At 34.3% G+C, this 21,166-nt stretch overlaps 3 protein-coding genes across 11 annotated transcripts in view; 1 reads left to right on the top strand and 2 right to left on the bottom strand.

The window, feature by feature from the left end:
• The window catches only part of LOC149911194 (neuronal calcium sensor 2), a 74,332-nt gene extending 65,805 nt beyond the window's left edge, over positions 1–8,527 (bottom strand). The window contains exon 1 of the mRNA XM_090104065.1: positions 8,154–8,527. The gene's annotated coding sequence lies outside the window, so the exon portion shown is untranslated. The remainder of the gene's footprint in view (positions 1–8,153) is intronic.
• Positions 1–8,778, bottom strand: part of Nca (neurocalcin homolog) — an 80,232-nt gene extending 71,454 nt beyond the window's left edge. The window contains exon 1 of one of the 3 annotated variants that reach the window (XM_090104039.1): positions 8,607–8,778. The gene's annotated coding sequence lies outside the window, so the exon portion shown is untranslated. The remainder of the gene's footprint in view (positions 1–8,606) is intronic. The other 2 variants (XM_090104033.1, XM_090104048.1) reach the window with 2 other exon arrangements.
• Positions 8,779–9,715: 937 nt separating this feature from the next.
• The window catches only part of Ack-like (activated Cdc42 kinase-like), a 31,671-nt gene continuing 20,220 nt past the window's right edge, over positions 9,716–21,166 (top strand). For 5 of the 7 annotated variants that reach the window (XM_090104014.1, XM_090103981.1, XM_090104005.1 and 2 more), the window contains exons 1-3: positions 10,288–10,572; positions 10,829–11,006; positions 11,094–11,273. In XM_090104014.1, the coding sequence (XP_089960140.1) occupies positions 10,502–10,572; positions 10,829–11,006; positions 11,094–11,273 (429 nt within the window). In that variant the 5' untranslated portion in view covers positions 10,288–10,501. Of the gene's footprint in view, positions 9,781–10,286; positions 10,573–10,828; positions 11,007–11,093; positions 11,274–21,166 lie in introns of those variants that run through there. The other 2 variants (XM_090103964.1, XM_090103974.1) reach the window with 2 other exon arrangements.

Genomic DNA, 21,166 nt, shown 5'->3' with positions numbered 1-21,166 from the left:
ATGATGAGGCCAACATAGTTTGACCAGATATATACGTTAATAGGTATTTAACGTTTGCAGATATGTCGAGTCGTTACCAATAAGACTATATCAATAGATATGGGTAACTAAATAATATAAAACCGTTTTACCGACAAGCAAGCCCACTAATGCCGGAGGTTCTTAATTATAGCCTATGTTTGCGTTAGCTACTATTAAGTATTCAGTGGTTTGAGATTCAAAATAATCCTAAAAATATTGCAGATTATTTTTCCGACCCAAATATCGACCAATAGAATTGCACCATTCGACGTCACGTGGTACAACCTACATGGTATTATACAAATAATTTTTTGAAAATTTTCTCTGGTCGTTGACGTCAAACTGACAGGTTCAATTCAATTGTGAAATTATTGGCCGACATTTGGGACGAAAAAATAATCCCCCGAATACCACACGAGCTTCAAAATTATCTGGCATTTCCCTCAAGGTTCCCTGCAAACAAATAAAGTCGTCAAGTTTTTCAGGAAAAATTACTCGCGCTTCGCGCTCGTGATTTTTTAACCTTGACTGAAAACTTGACTCCTATAAGTATATATACTATAAGTGATAAATTCTATATATATATTATATGTACAGTACTCCCAAACTGATAATGCGCATAGAAAAATTCGTCACTGTTCGGCAACTGTTATATTCCCCGAACCTACGAAGACGATATGTATGTAGATTGGTTAAATGTATTTTCTTCGTGCATAGTTTATTAGAATCTAATAAACTAATAATTAATTAGGGAAAGGGAAAGTTTAACAAAAAAACTAATGACAAATGATAATTTTAATAACACCCAAGCCCTCTGTCCTATCCAAGTAAAATAGACACAATTCGGTTCTGGCACGTTTTGTGGTCCCAGTTCTATCACAACCTAACAGTAATCTAGCCATTCCAAGTCTTATTAAGTTATATATCTCTAAAAATATTCATTATTCGCTAATAATGAACATATCATGTTTACCGATTACCAAGTTGTCGTGGTGCATGATAACAGTCACCAGTGAATTACCGAAATCGTCATGAAAAGGATCATTCACCAATTATCTTGGTAACCACCACTGTCCCAGAGTATCTTTACATACACTACATTTCATACATTCACGGGGTGGGTAACATACATACTATTTTATTTATTCACAAAATGGGAACATTTTTAACGCGGGGTCTCACAGAAGATGTCACTTTATTCCCTTGGCGTATAACTTTGAATGTAGGTGTGCGACAAGCGATGTCCTAAAAATACGATTTCCTGTGGGTATATTCTACGAGTATCAACATTAGAGAATAATAAATTGTTCAGGAATTTTCGTCTTATCGGAACAGTGATACTACGGCGAACAAACTAACGCCAAATTACGTAAGAAAAGCGTAGAAAAATAAAAAGCTTTTAACTTTTTAATTCGTCTGTCTATTAATTAAAAAGTTTCTTTGAATGTTGATGAGACATTTAATGAATACTTAGTTGATTGCATTTCGTTCTCTTCATAAAGATAGCTTTCATTTATTTTAAAGTCATTCAAAGTTGTTGTTCTGATATGTATAAATACTTTTTCAATCATATAACAACGTGTTTTAGACCCTAATATGATCTCTCATGAGAAACTTTATATAGATATTTTGGTATAATATCTATGTTAGCATCTTAAAAGTTCGACCAGTTCATGATTGATCTATGCATTACGAAAATAACTAACTATTAGCTATCAACTGCCTAGGATTCCATCGGAAACGGAAAACGTGTCGTCGCAATTTCTGCGGATCTTGACTAACGATGTGTACATGACGTGTAGAGGAAAAGAACCTCAATGCAAAACGAAGGTGTAAAAAGGCCTTAGCAATAGATATTGATTTAAATATATAATGAATGCGATACACGACATTTTAAATACATTAGCATACATTTCAATTAATGCTTTTATTTGAGAATATTAGGTATGAGTTCCTGTTTTTAAAAAATATATTTTATAAAAAATATCAAATCAAGTATAGTTTTACAATGTTTCTTTGTTAAAGAAATGTCATTTAGTGCCATATCACACTAGCGGATTGCGAGCGGTTTCAAAGCGGAGCGGGTGCGCAACGAATACGTTGCGGGCGCGCAACGAACACGCCGCGGTTGCGCAGCGAATTCGTTGCGGACGCGTCATTTTGTATACTCTCGCACAAAAGCCAGCCCTTCCGCCTTGCCTAACTTCCATTCAATATTTCCATCGTTTCTGTAGCACTCAATTTTTTAACCGTACTGTGGAAATGCACTTACTTAACAGTTAACTAAAGATGTAATAACAACTGGAGTTGTTAAAAAAAGGTGCTATAAAATTGAATTACTAGGACTTTTAGAATGTACCATACATTCCAAAAGTATGTAACGACTGACCAGTATAATCTCTCCCATAGCAACGTATGTTATAAAGAGATTTTGTGAACCTAATTATGAGCAAAGTGATAGTGAGTTGCTGGTTGCTTGATAAAATTTTCTATTCACTGCTATTTATCTAATAATAAGATAGCCCTGTTTTAGTTAAGGAGCTTTAACATTTATTTCACTAATGAACTTTCTTAATGAGCAATTAAGTTATCTGATTGCATTTCGACCAAGATTTAATAGATAAAACAATACCCTAAACATTAACATGTTATGAAACTCGTAAAAAATAATGATCTCATAATTATTATACTATCACAAGTTATAAGTAACAACCAGCACGGATTCCATTTTGTTAATGAGTGTACATGACTGCGACGTAAACGTTGCGCATCTGCCACGCGTCCGCAACGAATTCGCTGCGCAACCGCAACGTATTCGTTGCGCACCCGCTCCGCTTTGAAACCGCTCGCAATCCGCTAGTGTGATATGTCACTTAAGAGGAGGCTACCTAACATAATTTCTGGCACTGAGAGACCGGTTACGGTACTAGACGCTAACCCAGCCATAATAAAGTTGAATATCGCGTGCGCTCTTTGATCGCGTTCGATCTCAAAAAGTCTCAATTGACAACATTTCAAAATTTTAAGTTACTTATTTTTTTTTTATTTTAATGAAAACTAGATCAAAAATTATGATACATTAGACTAAAAGCCCTCATAGGAAAAAAATATGGATCAATTGAACCACCAGGGGACATAATATCTAGAACCATAGCTCCATAGAACCATAGCTCCATAGAACCATAGCTCCATAACGCGACAGTATTACCATGACGCGATCTTGAAATTCGACGACGGTAACATTGGGGATTTGTTAATAGCTGTCTCAAAAACCTTGAAAATGACACCCATACCGAAAAGATGTAAAAGTTTCGTCGACACCATCTTGGATTTTAGCTTTGACCTCATATTGGTAAATAGCTACCCCAAAAACCATGAAAATGACACTTGTGACGAAAAGATGTAAAAGTTTCGTCGACACCATCTTGGATTTTAGCTTTGACCTCATATTGGTAAATAGATACCCCAATAACCATGAAAATGACACCCATGACGAAAATATGTAGAAATTTGCGTCGGCGCCATCTTGCATTTTAGTTTTGACCTCATATTGGTTAATAGCTACCCCAAAAACCATGAAAATGATACCCGTGACGAAATGATGTCAAATTTTCGTCGGCGCCATTTTGGATTTTAGATTTGACTTCATATTGATTAATAACTCAGGCCCCGGAATCACAGTGTCGTGGACCGATCGGGCCGCTCGGGGCTCAATGGGTTAATAGCTACCCCAAAAACCATGAAAATGACGCCCGTGACGAAAAGATGTAAAATTTTCGTCGGTGCCATCTTGGATTTTAGTTTTAACCTCATATTGGTTAATAGCTACCCCAAAAACCACCCACATTTGCAAATGTGTTTGCTACTTAGGAAGAGTTCATATTTAAAGATATAGGTAATGTGACGAATTTAATTTATTTCATTCCGACTGTTTCTCGGAATAACATACATTTACTAAGAATTGTATACAATGCCGGGTTTAATATATTGCCGGTAACATAATATTATGTATGATAATAATTATTAAAAAAGTATTTCATACATTTCTTAAAAAGCTTCGATATTGTATACAATTCATTAACTGATTATTATTCAAATTGTTGTAAAATAGTCACACTTTTTTAAGTTGGTTGAATACACTAAAATACTTATAAGGATCGTACCTACTAATAAAAGAAACAAAATGAATTTTTAAAGTTCCCAGTAATCTTCTGGAATCAATTTCAATAAAAATATAAAAAAAAATAATATGAAGTATGAAGATGATCTATAAAAAGGATTGCGCTATGTTTACGTGAGCGTGATGTTCCCGCGAACCACGTTGCGACGTTAAATACCTAAATTTGAGTAACGCAGATTTGTGACAGCGTCCTTAAATGCCATGAAAGATAAAATTACCCTGTACATATGTTCACCACTTCAAGGGCCCGTAAAAAAATAAAATCACATAAAAAAAGTCTTCCGTTTGGCTCTTAAAATCTTGCTCTATCTACCAGGTAGCTACCCTGAAAATTTCATTTTACATATTATTCAGAAGGCTTCTATCGAAAAATTGAAATCTAAATGTTGTAAGTGCAAAAATTGAATTAGCATGATGATTAATAAAAACGAATAACAAGGTGTTTCATTACCAGAAATTTTTAAAATGACCCCGCTGTTGCTCAGTGCAAGTGCGACATCACCGTAAAAAGTTGTCTTTTAAATGTCTGAATGCCCTTTTATTGGTCCGGGAGCCAGCAGCAGATTTTATGACCAAGTTCCTCTCAAGCGGTAATTAGTAAAATGCATCAAAGTATAGTATTATGAAGCCTCGTGAACGTCAGCTGGAGCTCGGTTGGGGGGAAGAGCGGTTGTAGCCTCCCGTATCAGCTGACGGTTTTTCCACCAAGATACAGCCAGCTGACATATATATTTATCCACAGTTACATATAAGCTATCATCAGGTAAATTTTTGTTTGAGAGGAAATAACGGAAAATAAATTTTTCTTTAAATTTAACTTTCATGTTCGAGACACCAGCTGACGTATAATACACCATGTTGTAACCAGCTGACTATTTTTTTTCGTTGAGATATTGGGTTAGCTACAATTTGACAAATTTTTAGCTGAGAGGAAATGAATGAATGAATGTATTTTTTTTCCTATGTGCGTGGGAGGCTACAACCGCTCACCCCCCCAACCGAGCGCCAGCTGACGTTCACGAGGCTTTATAATACTATACTCTCATGCGTCTGACGAATTATCTCTTGAGAGGAAATAGTTAACCAAATTTGCACCTGGCTCCCTAACCATATCATTTTTGATGGTTTCTTCTGCTACTATGAATTTCCGGGTTATTTCATCCAAATTGTGGCATTCTCTCAAGTTGCCGAGGTCTTTTTAGTATCCCCATTGAAACAAATCAATGGACTTTAGGTCGAGGGACCGTGGAGGCCAGGCTTTAAGGCAGGAGTCACCGGCGCATGCGCAGGCTGCAACGATCAATCCATCTTTCAGGGTATCTTGCCCTTTAGCCTAGCCTCCACGGTCCTCGGAGATAAACCCTATTGATTTTTTTCCATGGGGATACTACAAAGACGAGAGACTGCCACAATTTGGAAGAAGTAACCCGAAAATTCATAGTAGCAGAAAAAATCATTAAAAATGATAAAGGAGCATTCAGACATTTAAAAGGCAACTTTTTACGGTGATGTCGCACTTGCACTGAGCAACATCGGGGTCATTTTAAAAATTTCTGGTAATTAAACACCTTGTTATTCGTTTTTATTAATCATCATGTTAATTCAATTTTTGCACTTACCACATTTAGATTTCAATTTTTCGATAGAAGCCTTCTGAATAATAAAATGAAATTTTCAGGGTAGCTACCTGATAGGTAGAGCAAGTTTTTAAAAGCCAAACGGAAGACTTTTTTTATGTGATTTTATTTTTTTACGGGCCCTTGAAGTGGTGAACATACTGGGTAATTTTATCTTTCTTGGCATTTAATTCTTTTTTTAATTCCATTCAAAGATCTAACGATAGTAAATGTTACCATACTGAATTGGCCTATATTTTAGCTTAGCACACAAAAAAATCAAGCATCTAGCGCAATAATTCACGTCACCATAAATAAAAATTATTGGTACTTAATAATTATTGATCTAGAGAAAAAATATCTTGAGATTCGATAGTAAACTCTATTTTCTTACTGTTAATATTTATTTTAGACTTAAGTCCAAATAAATCTTTAAAAAAATGTAATAATCCTTACATTAAGGATTTACATTAAGGATTATTACATATACAAAATTGCGCTGGCCGAAAGCTAGTATTTTTACGTTTGAACGCGATCATCGTGTAGTCGAGTAGCAAAGGCAGCGCTCAAAGTGGAAACATTATAGGACCTTATTATCTCGGTATCGTATACTCCACCAATTCTAATCTAGTATCGTGAGCTTCCCGACTACTACGCGCGGGAAAAACGTACTTTAGTAATTTTGTGTCTGACGGAGCAGCGCAACACGTCCTACTCCCTAAAGCGCGGAGCGCGGTCTGCCGAAACAGCGTTTGCGCTCCCGTATATAATCGAAAATTCTAGAGAACTTGAAATTATTCCATTACTTTCATAAATCATATAATATGTATTTTTTTTATTGCAATTTTTAAGCACAAATCTATTATTTAATGTGTATTTTTTTTTTTTTTACTCTGTCGTATGTTTTAGAAATTCGACGCCAAATGCACATAAAATTTCATCAAAGTAAAGCTATTTTAACTTAGATTTTCTTTGAATTTTTGGATAAAAGTACTTAATTTGCCTCGAACATATTTTAGGATGTCTCAGTGTCTTTACTGTTGTATATTTTATAAGAAAACTTCTTCTTTTAAATTCCGTGTAAACTACAAAGACACGAACGTCCCGCAAGGAAAAAATTGAAACACGCCTCAGGTTATTGGCTATTAAACAAACTGGACAATGAAAATCAATAAATTGTCTCGAACATATTTTAGATATTGAATAAATCTTTAATTTAAGATATTATAGCACATTGTTACTAATTAAGTTTTTTTTTAAACGAGCTCCTAAAGAATTACAGAAACAAGTCAAAAACACTCTAAAATCGATACGGACTCTTAAAAAAGGCATAATTTATGAATAAAAAATGAATCGAGCGAAAATGTTACAATTACGTAACTGTCTTGTACATCGAAAGTAAACGACCCAATAAATGATATACTAAAGTTCCATTTTGATTGTAGGTATGTGTGCCTGTTTCAGAAATTTGCATTTTTATTAATGCAAATTCACATAAAATTTAGGAAGCATCCCCTTAACAAATTAGTATTACCCGAGCAGATAGAGAATAGATTTATAAATGGCGTCCGCTCTAATGTGTTCTCGCTTACTCTCTAACGCTGTAATACTCACACAGTAAAGACTGCACAAAAATTATATTAAAATTGTATTTTTATAATTTACAAAATATATAATTATAATTAAAATCAGTTAGGATTCGCTTTACGAGCTTCTTGATGCACTCCGAATTATCGTTAAATTTGTTCAGTTAAGTCCCTGTTATTTTGTTGTTTTCGATGATATTGTTGAGTTTGGTTCCTATTTATGATAAAAGATTGTAGGTTATCGTTATATTGATTATATATACCAATCACCATCAGGTTCATTGGTCGCAAATTGTTTTTAATTCTTGCAAAAACTTGGTTTAGTGTCAATAATTATGCCTACTCTCTCTTTTTTATATCTAAAGAGAAATATTGAAATGGTTTTATTAATTTTAAGAACTATTAAATGAGATATTAAAGATATTATAATTCGATGATGATATAGTGAAATATAATTTACTAACACTATTTACTAATAGTCTTTGTATTATAATATTCTTATCATATTATAATAGATGCTCAAAGAAAGTCTAAGTTTGTATACAACAATAAAATGGTTATAACTATTAATTATTGAATGAAGACTGCAAACTAAATAGCATTACAAATCAGCATAATCGGTATCGGGATTGGAGCTGGTAAGCTCAATTCATTAGCATGATAAAAAACACTTACAAAAAAGACACTCTTACCTTTTTAAGGTTATACATATTTTAGAATTTTAGAATAAAAAATAAAATAATGACTTACCCCAACACACAGCATGATGGTTGTGGAATGTAGAGAGCACACAAACAACAGTTCTCAATTGACACAAATACAGGCTGAAGTCCTTAACTTAAATTCAGATTACAACTCTGTATAAACATAACTGACAAAAATTTATAATGTGTTAAAAGTCTCATGATAGAAATAGGTTACCTCGGAACTTACTTATAATTATTATATTAAATAAATATACAATGATATGGGATCCTACAACCAACTATTTATACAGTATTTTATGTTGACAAAAGCTTTTAAAGTAATTTTCTTTTACAAAAGTAGAAGTCTTGACAAAACTAATATTATAAGAAGTATTTTTTAAAGTTTACTTAATATTAGAATACCTATTTCTCCGTTAAATATATAATGTTTACTAAAAATTAAACATAAAGAGGAAAACATAATCTTGCTTTGATTATAAGAATATAAGTTTTGTACCTACATGGCGACAACTCACAACTCACATTAACAGTTCTCTGTATCACTTTTACTTTAACAATAAGTCTTATTGAAAATGCATTTCATAAGTTTGAATTTCATAAGAATCAGAATTGACAATTAAAACAAATTATCTCCAACTGCATTTTGTAGAAATCTCAAATCTACGCCATATTTGCAAACCTCAGGTGGTTGCCACATCTAAAATTTGTAAAAAAAATTATATCATTTATGTCATTCACCAATTTTGCAAAATTAATTATAATAAGAAAGAAGCGAATGGAATAAATATTCTGCTATTTTTTTCTATCAAAGTACAAATCTGTTTAGATATAAATTTTATAGGAATCGAATGAATTGACAATGTCAAAAGAGTTAGCATTATAATCGATTCGAGTACAACCTGTGAGTACAACACTATGAACATGTTATTCTGTATTCAGCTGCAGCGCGGCGCGGCGCGCATCGGGCGCACTGCGGGCGCGCATCGGGCGCACTGCCGGCGTGCATCGGGTGTGCTATTGGCATTTTGTATGAAATAACTTTGGAAAGGCGGCGCAACTTCTTATACAAAATGTATAAGAAGGACGTGGTGCAAAACAGATTCAAGAGGTGCGCTTATGGCACGCCCGCGCCCGCGCCGCTTGTGTTTGACCCGCGCCTTAGAGTTTAGTCGAACCAAATAGGTATACTGTCAGCCTACTAATGACTAAAGCTTTTTATTCAGCCTACATAGAGGTTATTGTGTTATTTATTAGGTTATGGGAATATAATTTTGATTCAGATTCAACATACCACATCACAACATACTATTAAAAAAATGATTGACAACTTTAATTTGACGTTTTGCAAAACTATCGAGAAAGACGAATGCGGAATCGATATTAGTCGCTTAAAAAATTTATCGGTTATCCTAATATTTTTTAAAAATTCTGTGTACAATGTTTTTTTTTAGTAACACATGCCCTAATAATTCCTATAATTTATTATTATTTATTATTTTATAATTAAAACTTTTAATTATATTTTTGTTTTTGCAGCATTTATCTTTCTATTCCTGAACGTCAAATAAAGTACATCCCTAGTCCCTACAAATCAATAGATCTGTGTCTCAAGCGGTGCGTAGTTTTCAGTTTTCAGATGTACTGTAAATAAAAAGATCAGACATCAGTCGTATTAGTCAGTTCAATAAAGAAACGAATCTTCAATGGCGGCCAAAGCTGACTTTGACAGATGGTAGGATCATCAAAAAAGAAAATAAAAATAACGTAAATTGATAATTATTTTATTAATTATTTCAAATTGTTTGTTGACAAACTTTTTTGTTATTGTATTTGTGTATTTATATGAATTATCATATTTACGTATACAGAATGTAATAAAATCCCCATAATACTTGTAATAAGCCCATAAAACTGAACAACTTTTCCCAAAGAACATATTTTGTCAAATTCCAATAAAACATTATTTACTTTCGCAAATGCATAATTGTCATTGTAAATTTATGATAAAAGCTATTATAGGGAAAATCAAATACATTTTAGTGATTTTATTTTTCCATTTTTTTTTGCATACCGTACGGCCGTGTGTGAGCGAGAGGGAATGATAAGCGCCGCCATTGAAGATTCGTTTCTTTAAAGAACTAACTAATATATATTATATTACTCTATGCATCAGTCGCTGTTTGCGCTTCATCCGGTGTGTGTTATAAAAATCACGCTCTTTATCTATATGATGTATTGTGATCACTTTGTGATAAATCGTTGTAATAACTGAAGACTTTACGTGTTAAGCGTTTGTGTGATTTCAGTTTCCGTTTTCATTATGTTATGTTTTTTTATTTATTTTGTTCAGGAATTTGCGTTTTGAGTTATTGATTATTTGTAGACAATATCATGGACGAATTCGAAGCCTTCAAAGAGTTTTTACTAGAATGTGAACTGCAACAATATTACGATTTATTCAGGTAAAGATAGTACCTACCTACTTTGCTGGTGATGCGATTTTCAATATTGTATTTACATTTTTGTACAAAACGATGTATTATGTTTAAGGACGCGACCATGTTTCTAAAAGTTATGCTGCAATGCGAATATTGTTTGTATTTATATTAATTATTAACGTGTTCTATGTATGTTATTGTGTGTGCTACACAATTTTCAAAGAATATGTACAATTCTTGTATTACGCTTTATTGTATTTGTGTCACCATATTTTTACAGAGATATATTAAAAATTACTAAAATATCACAACTTAAGTTTGTTGTGATTGAAGATTTGGCTCAAATTGGCTTATCAAAGCCTGAACAACGAAGGTATAAAAAAATTTACAGCAAATATTTTCCGAACAACTATGTGGCTAAGATCAAAAAACTTCTAGGTACAAAAAAACAAGAAGCAGTAAGTAACACCTTGCATTATCAATTATTGAAAAATGTATAAAGAATTTAATTTATCTATCATCTCATCCTAATTTTTGTTTTTTAGGTAAATCTTGCAAATATGGGGTTCAATTCGGATAATCAGTATCCAGAATTTTCTGAGAGCAATGTTAAAACATCTCCTAAACATATAATAGCTATTGAAGATATCTCTATGAATAAAGAACTGGGAATGGGCCAGTTTGGTGTTGTGCAGCAAGGGACGTGGGCGACAGGAAATCAACGGGTAAGTAGAGTAGGTTTTTTTAACAGGACAATATAATAATATATTATGTTTATAGAAATAGATTTGGGGCCATTTGGTGTCGTGCATCAAAGGATTTGGTCAGTAAGAAAATGAAAAAATGCTTTATTTGTATTTTTTTTTTGTTAATTTTATATGTCATACAAGCAGTCTCAACAACATTGCATAGTTACAATAACTTTTCTTAAGGTAGGAGGTAGAACTTTCTTCTTTTCTTTTCTTTCTTTCTTCCGTTCTACTACTAAGCAACAGGTAGCCCACATGTTGCCTGTTGCTTGCTCTGCCATCAAAAAACAGACATTAGTAATGGACAATGGACATCCAATAATATTTATATGCAGTACTTGCCAATATGGACACAACTATAGTTTATAACTTACATCTACAATGTCTCATGTCATCCCACACAAAACAGAACTTGTTGTCTAATCAAAAAAATATTTGCATAATGGCATCTGTATATTATACCTCAATTTGTAAGCACATGGTACAAAGTCTATCCAAAGAGATGAAATATCTTGGGGTCATCCTAGACGACAAACGTAATTGAAAATGACACCTTGACAACAAGACTGAAAAAAATTTGTATACCTATCTCTATCCTATCTCTCAAATTAGGCAAAAATATACATTAATTTGCATTGTTTTATAACACATTTTACTAAGATGAAGATCTAAGCAAATGGCTGACAGCAATGAGTATTGAGTATACCTGGCAGAAATATTATCACAAAACTGTCTGTCCAAATAAAGCCAGCATTACTGTACAAGTGTTGGGTGGTTGAAAAGCTATTTATCAACCTGCGCAACAGTCTTATATTATAAGAAGATCAAGGGATATAGCAGTAAGGATGCCGCCAATACTTTAGCCAGAATACATTGTACCACAATATGGATTTTTGGTTCTTTAGCAAACTAGACCTTTATGCATTGATGACTGCATTATCCTGCAACTTAAGCGAATAGAAAAATCCGTAAACCCGAAATACATATTTCATATGAAATATAGACCATTAAGCAAAACTTGGAAAATATAGAAAGAAGAACCATCCCCGCTATCACGGTTCATGAAATACAGCCTGGTGATAGACAGACTGGCAGATAGACAGAAAGCGTAGACCCGTGGCTTCAACCGCTTAAATATGTTTTTCTTTATAATATTAATGTAGTGGGAGGACATCAGTATAAAAAATTGTATCTTAATGTTACATCAGCTTTCTGTTAGTAGAAGTTCCGTCAAAATCGGTCCAGCCATTCCAGGCGTTAAAAGTTTAGTAAAAGGCTATTATTTTAATATTACCACGTTTAATGTATTAGGTATAGATATGCGAGCGTATATTTTTTTTCTATCCTAATATTTTAATGCGCTTTTGATTTAAAAATTTATTAACAAATCTTGATTACATTAGGGGGAGTGCTATAAAACTTTAATAATGCTTTACTTAGGGAGAGGGATGAGTGATGACTAAAAAGTGTTTTTGATATTTTTCCGACCACCCCAAATCAAGTAGATTCTTCTGTAGCTTATATGATCTTAATTAATTTTACCAGCAATATAAAATATTTAAAAATATTATTATCTTTAGGGCTAGCGCATATATATAACTTTTATAGAAGAGCCATTTTAATAGGCAACATTTGACAGTTCAACAAAATTCAAAACGTAACCTCGTAACGACGACATAGAATAACATGATATTTCGTTTTGTTAGAACTGAATATTTGCTTAACTTTTTTCAATTACGATTACATATTTTTAATAATAATGACCGATACGAGTAATTTTAAGATTTGATTTTACTGATAAACCATTCTAAACACAATAAACAATTTCTGATTTAAAGAACTGACGTCGCTACAAATTTGTGTCAATAAACCTTTTTTTTTTTTAATACCAGAGACGTTACTCTAAAAATCGAAATCTGACATATAGAATCGAATGCATTGATTACTTGTGAATAGAGAATACAATCCCGAGCATGTTTTTCAATTCCGTACAGTCCCGGGATTTTCGGGATCAGAAAAGGGTCGGGATCCCGGGATCGAATTGTATTATCTACTTGTAAATAAAAATCATCATAAATTAATAAATGTGTTGTGTTTTTTTAATTATGTATTAAACTTGTCTTATTTTGCTCTTTAAATTTACGAAAGAAAGTATATTACTAGGACAGGGATTCGCCTGATGAATTTTTGAAGTGAAACTTCTTTATCGGGGTTGGAAAAAAATTTAGTGTAACATTTTTTCGTTACGCGTGACATTTTTCCGTTACGCGCCATCTTTTTCTTATCCCTACCACGCGTGATTCGACGTATTTCTGTAAAATTGCATATTGTAAATTATTTTTTGAAAAATAAGGTCATAAAGAAGTTTCACTTCTTACGTGTGTACACTAGTTTACACACACATTTTTATTTAATTGACATGTGTTTCATGTTCGATTGAAAAATGTTTTAAGTCCGTATCGATTAATTCACTTTAATCGATGTTTTAAGCAGGTTATCTCTCTTCGAAGATAAAATTGATAGACGTCAAATGTTGCCTATTAAACTGGCTTGACAACAGATGACAACTATTTTGTTGTGTCCAAGAAGCTTATATCTGGCAAGTTCACACCTAACTTGGCAAGTTGGTGTGAAAGGGATAAAAAACATACAAAACATACAGGCGTCATTCAAGGTCATATTTTCTTGTTACAAGTTAATGGTCATAGTGCAATCTCCAGTGTATTAGATATAAGCTTCTTGGTTGTGTCTCATAATTATACATAGCAATATATGAACGCGCGCATACTGTCAACTCGATAGTTGATGGATAAAAAAAAATCAAAACGCCGTATCGATTTGCTTTAGATTAAAAAGTTGGACAACCTAGTCCATTGAATAAAAAGTTCTAGAGTGCGTGAGTAAGTAACGTAAGATGTTTCTTCGGAAACATGTCAAGAGTCCCTAGGTAATAAACATACTAAAACCCCGGGACACTAGGAGGAGCCCCGGAGTGGGGGGAGGCGGGGAATGGATCCATTTTTTCATTTTTCGCATAAATATACGAAAAAAATGATTTAGGTACAACTTGTAGATAATTTTATGGCCTTTCAACTTTTCCTTGAAAGTTTTTCTCTAACATGTACCGTTTTTGAGATTTAAGCAAAAAATGAAAAATGGACCCTTTCCCCCCCTCCCCTCCCCCCACTCCGGGGCTCCTCCTAGTGTCCCGGGGTTTTAGTATGTTTATTACCTAGGGACTCTTGGCATGACATTACAAATCTGTTGACTTTCGCTATTTTCCGACGAGTTCGACTAACGCCCACGCGACTAAGCCGCCGGTACCAGCGTTCACACCATCATTTTTCTTTTTGTCATTGCGTACTAAGAACCCTGTAGAACCGCCATCCTGTTACAAATGAGTCGAAATTTTGTGTCAGTATCTCCCGGTCTAAAAGTACACAACTCGACAGAACAGTTTAGTCGATGCAAAAGTTGTATGTATGCGCAGGCCCTTACCACAGTATTACCATTATTTCCTACAGTAAGGAATCGCCTTTGATGTCGCGCGATGCCGCCGCCAGCGTAGGTAATTACGCTGCCACCCGAAAATACGCTAGGGTTGCAACAAATGGGAAATAAAACAATTGTGATTATTAATATTATGATGAAATCTTTATTCATATGTACATTCAAAATAATTGCGATTAAACACTTGACCGTAATTTGAAGCTTACTTCATTGAGAAGGTACCTAGCTTTTTCCGCCTATTTTTCCCTCTCTTTCCGTTGTATGTATGCTATCTCTCTCGCACACCTCTCCACCAGGTGGCGGGGCGCACGATAATGTCGGGCGCTGGATGTTTTTCATTGGCGTCTAGCTTCCGCCGCGAGAAGGTTGTCTACAAGACTACAACCTTGGTGCTATTAAGTATTAAGTATTGCTTAAAGCAAGTGCTAAAAGTGTTAAAAAGTGTATCCCGTCGGATCGGTACAGTGAGTTATTTTTACATCTATTCTAATAATATTTTACTTAAAAATGAGTAAAAATCTTTAAAGTCAACGGTATAATCGTTGGACTTTATTTAAAATGCTGAGGTTTTTAATGAATCCTTCAGCAATAGTTTATTTTTCAATACGCTTAAATACTTAATAGCATGAATAAAGATATTTAAAATTAACGATACAACCGTTACATTTTACTTGAAATAGTAACTTTTCTTTTGAAATATTTCATTATGCAATATGTAGTATGTACTAATTAATATTTGAATTTTTAATACTGTGAGTAAAGCTATTTTAACGGTGTTACCGTTCGGCTTTACTCGAATCGTTAATATTACTTTTTGTGATTATTTGATATTACTAGATATATCAAATACCCTCTCTTGTATATAGATATTTTTAATATTTTATTTCATTTTTAATAATGTGTTTTTATTACAAGGGTACAAGTGAATTTTTCGTGGAAAAATTACAATTAATACTTAGTATGGATATGAGCCAACTCAAAGCTTTACAGGCATACAATCCATTGCTACGACTTTATTACATTGTCGTTATCGCTAGGAACGGTTCGGAATTCCTATCATAGTTTATTACTAAAAATTATCGAACGAGATGAGTCAGCTCCAAGAAGTCACGACATGTCAGAACATGTTGTGATATTATTTTATAAATCGTACGGGAGTTACCGCTCAACTGAATAATGATGGAATTCGCTCATGTATAGTAGATACGTACCATGAATGTTCCACACATTCAAAACTATCCCCGTAGTCTATACGTGTCCTTTTATGAGTATTATTCTGATCCGTTTTTATGTGAAAATAGACATATTACACACGGCTAATTTGATTGAAAATTACGTTTCCTATGTTCAAATGATGCAACTTTTTTGTTAAAACGAGTAAGTACCAAAAATTTTACAATTAAATTCTTTGGTTTACTGAACTTGTGCTGAAAGGGTTATCGTATAATAATTATCGAGATATCTTAATATAAATTCGATTTAGATACACTTATTTCAAATGATTTACAATTCACTTCTAACGTTTTAGAATAATATTATAAACTTGTACACCTTGACAAAAAGTACAAAATTGCGGGTGAGTGGAGATTATTTTGTGCAATTAAATATAACGTCCTACGACGGTATGGTTGCGTTCGTAAGGAATGTTAACGGATATAAAGCAACTAAATGTTACATCGATTGCATGAACAAAAATAAATATGAATCGAAGTTCATTTTAAAATTTAGTGAATTGATTTGAATTATGAATTTATTAAATGTCGCTAACATTGGAAAATAAGTTAAAGGACCTTGTTAATTGCTATATTATTTAAATGATTATTTACTGCTATTTTTATATTAGCACTAAGGTGTATTCTTGCTCGAAGCAGAATACATAAATGTGGCCACTACTCCTCGCAGGGGTTAGCCAGGTCAAATTCACCCTCGCAGGGTGTCTCTTAAGCATTTTTTGGCAGGCCCTACTTATTTCTAGTTACAAACATCCCTCGCGCAGCTGTCGCTCGCAGGGAAATGGTGCAAATATATATCGGCCCTCGCGGGGCTTTGATTACAATCGTCCCTCACGGAAAAGATGGTGCGAATATATATCAGCCCTCGCGGGGCTTTGATTACAGCCGTCCCTCATGGAGAAATGGTGCAAATATATATCAGCCCTCGCGGGGCTTTGATTACAACAGTACCTCACGGAGACATGGTGCAAATATATATCAGCCTTCGCGGGGCTTTGATAACAACCGTCCCCACGGGGAAATGGTGCAAATATATATCAGCCCTCGCGGGGCTTTAATGGCGATTGGTGCAAATATACAAAGGATTGATCATTAAAATGATCATAGATATTTGCTTTTGTCAACGAGGACCCACGAAAGAAGTTTTGGATATGACCGTATCGGATCTTCACTCTTCTAAGGTAGGTAGAAAAAGGTTTTGAAATCTACTTCACAGTGGGCAGTATAGTAAATGACCTAATAAATACAATAAAGGTTAGATACGTCAAATAATGGGCGCATGAAATTGATACTTCGTATCCTAAAAGTTTACGCTTCAGGAATCAGGAAACCACCATTGGTTTACCAATTATGGAAATTGGAAATGAACAAATTGTATTTACCAATGCAAAGCCTAATCGCAACAAAGGAAGGCGAGTCGGATCAAATATCATCTCGCAGATGATTTGTGGCGGTGGTTTCGAGGATTGTCACCAAGCCTTGTGTCAACGGTATGTTTGGTATCGTAATTAAATGGCACTAGCCGACCAATTTTCATATACAAACATCGGAAGAGATTTTTTATTCGCAAAGCGATTGAATGTAACAAATGACGATTGATTACGTATAGTTGACCTCTCATAGGCCTATTTTAGTTGCCCGGTCTTGTAGGCAATTTATTTGACTCGTTTTTCAACCCATTTGACCTCATTATTGCACCCATGAGATTTTTCTTCGGGGCTCAAACAATAAATCGCTGAGGGATTAGGATAATCGTTTGTTAGACAAGTTTTTTGTCATCCCACCAGGATTATTATATTGTATAATAAAGTTATATACAACTATTAACGTAAAACGTTTAAGTACTCAACGAATGCTGAGAATACTGACTGTTGAGTTACATAGGATAGAGGATAAATAACGGAAAGTCAATCTTTCCAAACAAAAGCCTCTTATTATTAGATATTACTTGGAACCCCTACCCTTAACGAGAAAGCTCTGCCAAATGACTTCTCATTTCTTTGCTTTGAGGGGGGGGGCAATAAATGAAATGTACAGGCTATACGGCTTTTAAAATATAAGTCTGGTAAGCGAACTAAACTTTGCTGGTTTAGTTCTTGCTATATCGCTATCCGTGCCTGCTTCTCGTGTTTACGGGTGAATTAAGTTTACCAATAGTCATAAATGCAATGCTATTCAGAGGATATACTGCATTTAAAACATGACAAAGTCTGGTAAGCGAACTAAACTTTGCTAGTTTAGTTCTTGCTATATCGCTGTCCGTGGCTGCCTCGCGTGTTTACGGATGAATAAAGTAATGTCCTGTCTTCGCATCCACAGCTAACTGTCCTATACTGTCATAATCTTAACACAGATTCATTCGACATAGCTCCCCACGAGCTCAGTTCTTCATTTTTGCACTCGCACAACTGTGGACAACACAAGAGCAATGCCTCCATTGGTAGCAGTTACAATCAAGGGATAACTAACCTTAGGCTAGCCATATTACGGATGTTGGAACAACCGACTATATTCAGGGCAATTTTCTTTGTTCAGTGTAACGTTTAGACTGTCGTAGCATTCCTACGTAACAAAGATGGGATCAGATCTGCATCCTTAATGCAGTTAATCGAAAGGAGATACTTTCAGACGACGATAGTATTCAAAACCCACCATATTCCTTAACATAATAATGCATAGTTAAGCTTATAATCTCTCTTGCCATTATCCTGCAGCAGAATTCCTTGGCGATAATTTATCCTCGTTAGAACGAGCAAGGGTTGTTACGATAATATGAGAAATCCTAGTCAGTTAGAGACCTGAACGACGCGATAGAGTACCGCTATTTCAGTAGTAGTAACACCTAGAAGGGTGAAGGTATTCTGGAAAGCGGAACTGAAGGCCCGGTCAGCAGCATCAGCCACCTAATAGACAGTGTTCAGTGCTGCACCACTATAATCTGCAAAATGACTCTGACGGTATGAAAATGTGGAGTACATTTTCAAAATATCAAATGATATAGTTGGAATAAAAATCCTATTTGCCTCCGTCTATCCAAAAGACATACGGAGTAGCTAGTAGTAGTTGGTTGAATTAGAATAAAGTAACTATAGTTAAAATCCTTTGTTACTGACTGGATAAATTTGGCTCTTTTCCTATCTGACGTTCATATAGCTGTTGACTGCCTAGTGTTGTGCACAAAAACTATTATTATAAACTAGCGGTCCGCCCCGGCTTCGCTCCTGGTACTTACGTTTTCTCTACATAAAAACCATCCTCGTACTTCAAGGAATATAAAAAGAATTATCGAAATCGGTTCAGCCGTTCTCGAGTTATGCGCTTACCAACACATTTTGCGATTCATTTTTATATAAGTATAAGAATAAGAAGATAAGTCACGTTATGTAGTCCCGAGGCTTTCGGTATATAAGTTCTGATGTAAATCATAATTATATCTTAAAACCGAATTGATTAAAAGTAACGTACTTGGCTGTAGTAATTGCAGTTTTGGGACACAGATAAGCTCCTTATCATTTTAGTCTCTTAAGTTCAGTATATTTGTTTCCAGTACAGAGTTTATGACCTATCAGTTTTAAATAAATAATTCATGCATTGTACTGAAAGTACTAGCCATGTTTAGATTATGATTGGTGGCGTTGGCTCTAAACATTAATAGCGCACGGTTTGGTTGGATGTTAAAAATCTGTATTATAATTAAAACCGTTTACCTGTTTTGATATTTTATTGCCTTATTCAAGGGGTGACCTTTTAAATTTATTTCTGACCCCAAAAGTAAGGACCAAGTTCTCTTCTTGTCCGCTTGTAGCAGGTTAGGTTAAAACTGTGTGAGTTGAGACAGTTGGTAATTCTATGTTAAGATGATTCAATTGTGCTTCTACAGAGTTCTAATTGAATAAATAAAGGTTTGAGTTTGAGGTATTTTTGCCTCGTCGGGATCAGCTGTTGCTTCATTTTGTAAGTAACATCTAAATGCGTAATTGAAAGTCGTTACTGGCGCTTTCGCAGATTTACGCTAAAGATAGTGAAAATTGTAGTAACTTTAACTTTTCAAGCCCAAAAGGTTAACTAAGGTACGCTTGAACCAATCTCATAAGTTCTAATACTTTTAATCATTATGATTAACTTTTTGGTTCTTATTTGATTAACTTTTCATCTGGGATTGTTAATATATTATATAATATAAAAATTTGTGTGATTTATTGGTAGGTATGCTATCTGCACACCTTACTCTTTCAAATAAAGAAATAAGTAATTACTTATGTATTCAAATTCACATTGGCGTCCATATATTGTACACCAGGTGGGTAACAAACAGGTCTCAATGAAGTAAGCTTCAAATTACGGTCAAGTGTTTAATAGCTGTGTTTTACCTGAAAATAAAACACATATTAAATACTTACCTATATTTGAAGCTTACACTTAACGTCCACCTGTTGTGGATTTCGACTCAATGAAAAACATCCAGCGCCCGACATTATCGTGCGCCCCGCCACCTGGTGGAGAGGTGTGCGAGAGAGATAGCATACATACAACGGAAAGAGAGGGAAAAATAGGCGGAAAAAGCTAGGTACCTTCTCAATGAAGTAAGCTTCAAATATAGGTAAGTATTTAATATGTGTTTTATTTTCAGGTAAAACACAGCTATTATTAAATCTGATGTAATTATTTGTTCATAAATATATAATTACAGATATTGCACTGCTAAATATTATTTACGTGGACACTTTATTTTTGGATGTTCTTAATTGTATATTATAACATTTAACTAACCCTTAATTACTCGCGTGGGGTATATTTAACCCCACGGCGTATTTGAAGCGTCGTATCTCCGCCATTTTTAAAGCTACCTGCGTGCCTTTCTTAGTAGCTGCCTAAATACCTTCCCCTGCCGTGAATCACTCGCAAGCGCCGCTCCATGTCGTGTGGTTGTGCCAGGAGATCGCGTCTGGGGTATATATTGCCCCACGCGAGTATTCGTGCAACTATTTTGGACGAGTGAGTATGTGTATTTTTATTTTATAATGTGCAGTACATATACTAAATGGTTCGTTTTTTTACTTATCTTTGTTTTATGTTTATTTGTTTTAGGTTAGAACGCCTAAAATGGCAAGTAAGCGTCTTTCTAAC

The sequence above is a fragment of the Colias eurytheme genome, chromosome 1, assembly GCF_061535395.1.
Source record: "Colias eurytheme isolate Ceu_HAF_F1 chromosome 1, ilColEury1 Martin Lab GWU primary, whole genome shotgun sequence".
Classification (NCBI taxonomy): Eukaryota; Metazoa; Arthropoda; class Insecta; order Lepidoptera; family Pieridae; genus Colias; species Colias eurytheme.
This window is presented reverse-complemented; position numbering and strand designations above follow the sequence as displayed.